Source organism: Calidris pugnax, unplaced genomic scaffold, assembly GCF_001431845.1.
Source record: "Calidris pugnax isolate Ruff unplaced genomic scaffold, ASM143184v1 scaffold211, whole genome shotgun sequence".
Classification (NCBI taxonomy): Eukaryota; Metazoa; Chordata; class Aves; order Charadriiformes; family Scolopacidae; genus Calidris; species Calidris pugnax.
The window spans coordinates 926,908-935,434 of NW_015091083.1; the positions used below are offsets into that span (position 1 = coordinate 926,908).

The following is an 8,527-nucleotide window of genomic DNA, read 5'->3' on the forward strand; positions in this document are numbered from 1 at the left end:
AAGTCTGTGAGACTTCCAGGCACATCGCTGCTCATGTACAAAGCTATCAGCTGACAACTGTTTCATAAACAGTTACAGTGGAAGAAAGCTTAAAATGCTTTGATTTTACATTCAGAAGAAACATTGACCATGCGGAGGTTTTAACCAATTTTGTAAAATGTGTCTGAAATCTCGGAGAAGACCTGTCCCCCTGATCTTCTCAAGAAGGGTGGTTATGTAAAATACATTGGCTCCCCGTGGCAGTGTAACGAATACTGTTTTCAGTGCTTTCTCCAGGAGCTGGCCCAAAAAGTTTCTTCTCTAAGCTGTTTACCAAATCTGTCCTCCTCTTTCTCAGAGCAGATTGAGTGACAAGAGTTTTCATCAAAATTATGCACCTTCAGGAAGGAATTTAAAGGTGATAAGAGGACACCCAGCACCGGATGAGGTCATAGGCAGAAAATAGAGAAAAATAGTGGAGGGAAAGATCCCCTCATCACAGTAGCCAGCAGCTGGCACCACAGGTTTCAGTCTCATCCCACAGGCCTGGGCAGAGCAAAACTCATGGAATAGCTCAGTGCCACTGAAACAAATTCCTTTGTGCATGGAAACACCCTGCTGAGTGGTGTGACAGGGCAGCTCCGTCCTGTGAAAACATTGACTCTGCTCTTGCAGTAGCCCAGCAAGGCAACACTGCAGGGTGTGTAGGGGTTACCTCTCAGTAAAACCACATCCAAGAACCCTCTTTTTCAGTGATCTGACATGGAAAAATCAGGAAGGAAAGAACCTCGGGTATATCTGCACCCCTGCCAGTGCAGAACCACAGCCATTACGAGTCTGACAGAGGAGAGCAAACATGAGCAGTTTTCAGTACTACCACAGAGATCACCACACTAGGACTTCAGAGACAAAGTAGATGAAAGGTTTTGGCACTGTTACCTCCTGTAACTCCTTGCAGCAGGCACAGGCGGCCAGCAAGGGTTACTTGGTTGGACTGTGGCCATTTTGAGGTCTGAGGGTCTTTCAACTGCTCTCTGCCTTGGCTGGTGTGAAGTAATGGGCACTCTCTCAGTACACCACAGGGAGATAAAATAGTTTTTCCTACTTGGATTTCACCCATCTCTCCTCAGAAGTACTTGCCAAGCTTTGTCCAGTGACTCATAACCAACATAGCTGTTTCAACTAGTGTTTTTTTTTTTTTCTGAAATGACATTAGAAAATCTTCACAGTATAGACCACTTCAGGACACCTCTTTTTGACACTACGTGTGGAGACTACCTGGTATGGGAAGATCATCACAAATGCTGCTTGTACTCTATCTACCTACAGGTACAGCCAAAGACCTAGAAGTCAGGGTAAGGTGCCTGTCAGAACCATATGCTGACAGAAGATACTTTATAAAAGCAAAATTTACTGTCCTCCCAAGCTGATGCATTCTTCTGGGCACGAGATTAGTTTCAGTTCTCCAAAGATACCATTCTCCTCCTAAAATAGTTTCTTTTTGTTTGAATCAAGGTGATTCATGTCCCCATAGTTTAGCTACTCTATAACAATTGTTCATATGAAAAGCATCTTTGCGTTGATTTCAGTGTCCTCAGAGGAGCAGGATGCAGTATTTTTTTTTATTACATATTCTATGCTAAATGTATGGATATAACATGAAATCCAAGCACAGTCAAGCATTTTATTGGTGGTGTCCCTATATCTTGGAAATCTGACACACCAATGAAATAGGTGCTTTTAGATATTTACAAAAACTAGTTCCTGTAACTAGTTCTGAAATGATGTTTCTGGGCTAATTCAGCCGTGCTGTCCATTCAGTTTCACGTGCTTTGGAATTGATTAAAGAGATCCTGAAAAATAAAACCCTTTTATTGCTGAATAGACACGAATCTTTTCTGAGTAACTGGGACAGCAAAATAGTATTGAGAAGGCGAACTTAAGTTAACATCAGGTAGATTCAGCCTCCACATGCTGTTTAAGAAACAGGAGTGTCATAAAATTCACATACCTGTTTCAGACAAGTGAAAATCAAAGTTTTGTCAGAGCTATTTTAAGAACAGCTGTCTGAATAGCACTGGTAGGAATAAACTCAAGAAAACATTTAAAACAAAGAATTTTAATAATTTCTCTATAAGAAATAATTAATCAAATAGGCCGAATCCCATGTCATCATCAGATTCTTCAGATTCCTCCTTCTTCTCTTCTTTCTTCTCCTCAGCTGAAAGAAAGAAAAGACCAACCCAATGGTCAGTATTTCCATTTTTTGCACCAGTTTTCCAAGATACACATTTTGGTGTTCTCAGCTTCCATATTATTGGTATTTCAGTCTCCATGGTTCATCTCATTCCCTTTTCATAGCCAAATATAAATACTGAGGGGACACAGACACCATTGTTGAAGGGATGTACTTTACACAGTGAAGTCAGTTTGATTCTTGGTTCTAAGCCAGACCAATCTTATGGCAGATAAAGAGCAAACACTTCTGATTGCCCAAAGGAAAAGTAACTGTTCATGTTTACACTTCAATCACATAGCGAACTACCAAAATGGAAAAAGCTTTGAAATTTGGACTCAGTTGTTAAGATTTTAAGAGAGCAAAACAGAGCTCCCTGTATCAAGGCCTCTCTGGCCATACTCACCGGCAGCAGGGGCAGCAGCTGCAGCAGGAGCAGCAGAGCCCCCTCCAGCAGAGACTGCCACAGCTCCCCCAGCCGGCATGCTGGCGAGCTTCCCGTTACCTGAGGGGACAGAAGAGGATTTTAATGCTCATCACAAGCAGAGGTACGGTGAAAAGGAAGAGGAATCAGAGTGCAGAAAAAACAAGATACTACGTCTCATGGACTGAACCTGCCACTATTAGCTGAAAGAGAGGAACAAGAGGCTGCATCCATGGTAAGAAAATATAAAAACTATTTTGTGATAAAAAAACTTGAGAGTTTTAAGACTCACAAAGGCTTATCCTGAGAACACTGACTACACATTATCATTAAGTTCTCTTCTGTACACAGTCCCTTTTTTTTTGCTTCCCAAAACTTTCATACAAAAATAATAGCAAACATACCCAATCTTACATACAGAACAACTATGTTTTCTGACTACAGCAGAACAGCCCAGAAACCTTTCATTTCAATATGCCTCAAAAATAACATAGGCAGCAGTGGCTTCCCCCCACCCTGTCCTGATTTCAGCTGCAATAGAGTTAATTTTCTTTCTAGTAGCTACTGTGTTTTAGTTTTAGTATGAGAAAAATGTTGGTAACACATTGGTTTAGTTGCTGCTAAGTGATGTTTACATTAGTCAAGGAATTTTTCGGCTTCCCATAGAAGCTGGGAGGGAGCATAGACAGAACAAACTGGCCAAAGGAATATTCCATACCACAGACAATACACTCAGTATGTAAGCAGGGGCTGGCATGTGTGATCACTGCCTGGGACAGGCTGGGCAACTGATCACTGGGTAGTGAGAGCAACTGGTGGTGTATCACTTTATTTTGTATATTCTTTTACCGTTATTATTATTTTCCTTTTCCTTATTGGAAAACTCATGAGGTGGGTTTTTCCCCTCCTTTTCTCCATATCTTACTGGCTGGGGTTAATCCATGACAACCCCCCCCTTTTTTTTTTTTTGTAGTATAGTGAAGTGTGAAGGCATGACTGCATCACGCTTACAGGAGAGAAGGGGGGAAAGATGTATTTATGGCAAAGAGTACAGTATTTTAAACAAATTCTACAGCATTCTGTGAACCCTATTGCATCTCCTTTGAGATTAGTAAACTGATTTCTGATTTATGCCTGTCTTCGGAAAGCTGGCTAGTTCTCTGGCATCTGCCTTTCACATACCAAGGCTCCCTTGGCATTCAGAGGTCGTGTACGCAGTATGTTTGCCTGTATTCCAATTTCTGGGAATCAGTTTCTAAATAATTCCCTGTTACTTCAAGCTCTAATAAACTAGCTAAGTAAACAAACATGTTTCATATGCATGTCAGTATGTTCTAGGAAAGAATTTATTTAAAGAAAAAATATTACAGTGTTATAGGTGTGTTGTAAGCACATGCATAATGGCTCTCTTAGGTCTTCAGACCACACAGACAGAAATGTCTAGTTACTGCTTGTAACAGCAAGGCCAAAGCCCTGGCAACCTTTAAGCAAATATATGCTTTAAAGTTCCCTTGTGTCTATACACTCACCAAAAAACAGACATTAACTAATCATAAACCTTTGCACTATCTCAGGTCTGCTTTATTTCAGCCCTGTGACCTAGTCAACGTTAAAAGTTCCAGTTTTGGTAAGAGCCAGCAGGTAAGAGCAAAAGCTTCTACAGAAGCCAGGACTCAAGAGTCCTATCTATCTTGACAAAAAGGAAATGCCAGACTTGGGGAGCAATAAAAGAGACGTGCACTGGAGAGGTCTGCATTAATAGCAGAAGGTATAACAGTACCCTTAATGCAAATTGACACATTTACATTTAACAGTCTGTTTTTCCGGTTTTACATAATTGGTGCATACAAGTGGGTAAACAAAGAGAAAAGATCTCTCAGAGAACTTGGAAGAACAGCTAATTCTTTCTCCAATCAACATGTCCAGAAAACTATGCCATGAGCAGACTACCAGTAAGCTCATACACACCTACGTTTTCCAGCTTAATGTAGTCCACAAGCGAAACCCAGCAGGTACTGGCACCAACCTGCAGGGAATTAGAATGGACCTGGATTTCAATCGTTTCAGCTGGGATCCAGCATGGAAGTCCTCAACTGCAAAGCTAAACTGATGAATAACCAGGGAGCTGGCAGCAATTCTACGCTCTCAGGTCTAAGTTACCGAAGTAGTAGAAGCAATTACCTGTGATGCTTGGGGACAGTACTTACCCTGAGCAATGACATCCTCGATGTTTTTCCCATTCAGCTCACTAATAACCTGTGTAAATTAAATTTAGAATGTTAATAGTTTCAAAACAGCATGAGTATAAGCTACATTTAAATTGGTACCAATGAATCATTATGTACAATGTCTCCATCCTGCTGCTTTTACAGCCCAAAGATTCCTTAAGTGGAAGGAACTGGACATTGAAATGAAAACTTCAGCTAAGTCTTTCATGCTTTTCTGTGAAAGCTTTTTCATGAAATCTGTTACAATAAATTCATAATGAATCCAAGGACCCTGCAGAAAGAAGAACATACAGATGTTGTGAAGCCAATTAGGAAACCCCCACTAATGGTCTGTTAGTCACTGAGGGACTGTTAATGTATCTTGCTTAATACCCAGTGGGAGGCTCTGAAGCACTGGGCCCCAGACCAAAAACCACACGGTCTTGTTCCCAGCGTTACCAAATGTTATAGCCAAGCTGGTCATCGTATCCTTGCAAAGGAACAGAGAGTCTCAACTTCAATTTTACTACCATTGTCATATAACTAGGGATGAGGAAAGCCAAATACAAATCCTAAAATTGCTAATGCAAGCAAGCTTTTTTTTTTTAAGGAAAATAAAAAAGAGAGAATGCCACAGACCTTACTGATGAGTCCCTCTACCAGGAGTGAGTGCTGAGCACTGCAGTCACCCAAGCCCAAGAAGCTTTTTAATAGGTACCTCCTACTTATACAAAGCGTGTGATCTATGAAATACTGTGCCTGTGTGCTTGCTTCATCCAGAAGGAAGGTGTTTTTAAGACTTTACTAGATTTACACTGGTTTATTTATTTATACAGCCAACAGAAAAGGATTAATTAATCATGACCAAAACAAATTCCAGAGAAGCTTTCTGGATATTGGAGGATCAGAGAAAACAACTATTTATGAAGGTATTAAACAAATGTAAACAAGCCAAGCTGAAAAGACCTGGCATTTTAACAGGAGCACCACGAATTCAAACCAACATCCCAAAATGTAATAAGGATGCTGTCACCTCAGCCAAGCCATTGTTTGTTGGGCCAATGATAAAACATGTCTGCAGCTGGGAAACTAGCTTGCTTTTTCCTCCACCTCTCTGGAAACACTCCGTGTGCAAGTACGGGCCAGGTGATAAGACCTTAATTTTTTTTATTTTTTTTTCCATGGCCATTCAAGTCCAAAAGCCTGAAAGCCTATTATATCACAAGAAACAATCTAATTAAGATATTGTCTTCTTAAAAATCCTGTTTTTCAACACAATCACTTCAGCATTACTTTCCAAAATTCACCTACATATAATTATTGAGTATCTTTAACATCCATGTTGTAATTTACCTATGTCTCTTGGTGAAGAAACAGATGTTTTTTGGCAGTACTCTAGATAAGAATTTATTACTGAACGTCAGGCCTTCTAAAGTGTTAGCTTTGAATCAATACTGACCAAAGCCCAAAATTAAACATGAACTGCAATCTATACAGTGTGGCAGAACTTACTTTCAATACATACTTATACGTAGCCACCATCCCCTTGAAAATTATTAGACTGAACTGTCAGAAGTCAGCAACAACTGACAGAGACCTTTGCGGAGCACTGTTGTTAAAAAAGAAAGCAAGACTTGTACAAAAAAAGTTGTAAAAATAGCTCTGATGGGTTAAGCAGTGTTTCAGAAATCACACAGCTAATGCTGAGCAAACACCTGAACAAAATAAGACTAGATCAACAGCCCAGCAACTAGAGAAACACTGAAGCCAAGGGAACAGCTCCAATGTCTGACGCTCATGGGGACATGACCATCTGGAATTATGAGGCAATGCCACCTTGTTCATCCGTTCATCATCTGTCTCAATGCCAACGCTGTCGAGGATCTTCTTCAAGTCCTTTGACGTGGGAGACTCATTGCCACCGAGGACCGCTAGAAGGTAAGCTGCGACGTAACGCATCCTGGAAAACAACAGCACGGGACCTTCAGTGCGAATGGTCGCTACACGTTCAGAGAGAGTTCATCTCCTCACCAGGGGGAAGCAAACCTCACCCTCCCGCTCACAGCCGGTTTGCTCTACTTTTATATCAAAACCCATGACGCGTGAGGCCGCATTCCGGTCTCCCGCCAGCACCGGGCCCCGCACAAGGCAGCCCGTTAAACACTGCGAAGCCGCAGCGGCTCCCGCCCTGCGCCGGCTGCGGGGCGCTGCCGCCCGAAGGCCCCAGCAGCCGGCCCGGCCTAACGCTGCCGGCACCCCACACCTCTCCCGGCGGAAAGCGGCACCGCGGCCTCCCCAACACCTCTTCGGCACACGGATGGCATCCCCGCCCCGGCTCCTCGCGGCGTTCGCCTCAGCCGGGCCCGTCCCTCCGCTGGCCCAGGCCCAGGCCCAGGCCCCGGCCCCGGCCGGGAGAGCACATGGCCGCCATTTCCCCCCAGCGTCCCGCCCGCAGTGATCTCGCCCAAGCCCCACTGGCGGCCGCGGGCGGGAGCGCCCGTTCCCTCGGGGGTGGGGGGGAAGCGACGGCCGCGCGCTTACTTGGGAGGAGGCGGCGGGACCGGAGACAGGCCTGGGACGTGCGCTCGTGATGGCAGCCCGGCGGCGAAAGGGAAGGGGCGGTGCCTCGGCCACGCCTTCTTCCCGTCACCCCTCAACAACGCGCGCTGCCATTGGACCAGACCGGCGGAGAGCGGGCAGGCCAATGGGGAGCCGCGGGCGTTGCTGCCGCGGGCGCACCAAGGGGGTCTGGACAGACGGTGGCGCATGCGCAGAGCGGGGCGGTTGCACGCCGCCTCATCACGGGGCCGCGGCTGCTGGTTTTACGTCTTTGGGTTCTTTTTTCCTTCTCAAAACTGCGGCATCTGCGCGGGCCGAGCGATGCTGCCCGCCCTGCCCGGCCCTGGCTGAGGAGAAGCTCCCCACAGGAGGGAGCGGGTGGCCTGGTCTGTCTCAGGGAGGCAGCGGGAAGGTTTCACCGTTGTGGTAACAGGAGTTACCGCCTGTGCTCGGTTCGCTAGATTTCTTTCTGGATTAGGGAAGTGAATAAAAGTGAAAAGTTAACACTGTGCTGAAATCCACTGGACCTGAATAAACCTGAACCGCTGCGGTAGCAGGGCTGTGAGCAGGCTTTGGCTATCCCTGCCCTGCTGCCCTGGAGGCCACCCCTCTGCGGGTGCGAGCACTCTCTTCTGTGGTAACTCTGGTGCTTCCAGCTTTATAACTGAGCTTTATAACCCTTTGGCAACACGGGCAGCGGACAGTGTTTGCCCTCTGTGGGAAGAGAAATTTCCCTTAGGGCGCTGTGCAGCTCGTGTCCAGCTTTGAGCAAGGGGCACTTCTTGGCCTCAAGTTGCGCCAGGGGAGGTTTGGATTGGGTATTAGGAAAAATTTTTACACTGAAAGGGTTCTTAAGCATTGGAATGGGTTGCCCAGGGAAGTGGCTGAGGCACCATCCCTGGAGTTACTTAAAAGACAGGTAGACGTTGTGCTTAGAGACATGGTTTAGTGATGGGTTTTTATCAGAGTTATGTTGATGGTTAGACTAGATGATCTGAGAGGTCCCTTCCAACCTAGACAATTCTATGATTAGTTCAGCAGCGCTGCCCTATTGCAGCATTGAGGCACCAGCCAGAAACTCACAGGAAAACCTGGCTTTGCCCCTCGGAGTGAGATGGGGAG

The 8,527-nt window shown here is 45.0% G+C and overlaps 1 protein-coding gene across 1 annotated transcript; it reads right to left on the reverse strand.

Moving 5' to 3' along the window:
- Nucleotides 1-2,078: 2,078 nt before the first annotated feature.
- Nucleotides 2,079-7,518, reverse strand: RPLP2 (ribosomal protein, large, P2). The gene is made up of 5 exons (XM_014957721.1): nt 7,388-7,518; nt 6,683-6,806; nt 4,847-4,895; nt 2,622-2,720; nt 2,079-2,200 (listed from the first exon to the last, which is right to left on the reverse strand). The coding sequence occupies exons 2-5, from the start codon at nt 6,803-6,805 to the stop codon at nt 2,124-2,126; spliced, it is 348 nt and encodes a 115-aa protein (XP_014813207.1). The 5' UTR covers nt 6,806; nt 7,388-7,518; the 3' UTR covers nt 2,079-2,123.
- Between the last annotated feature and the right edge of the window lie 1,009 nt (nt 7,519-8,527).

What these genes read in the sequence shown, in the direction of transcription:
- RPLP2 (XM_014957721.1), bottom strand. Translation starts at nt 6,805, where the DNA reads ATGCGTTACGTCGCAGCTTACCTTCTAGCGGTCCTCGGTGGCAATGAG. An exon ending in CGAGGATGTCATTGCTCAGG is followed by an intron (nt 2,721 to 4,846) that starts GTAAGTACTGTC and finishes CTGTCCCCTCAG; the next exon opens with GTAACGGGAAGCTCGCCAGC. An exon ending in AGCTGCTGCCCCTGCTGCCG is followed by an intron (nt 2,201 to 2,621) that starts GTGAGTATGGCC and finishes TCTTTCTTTCAG; the next exon opens with CTGAGGAGAAGAAAGAAGAG.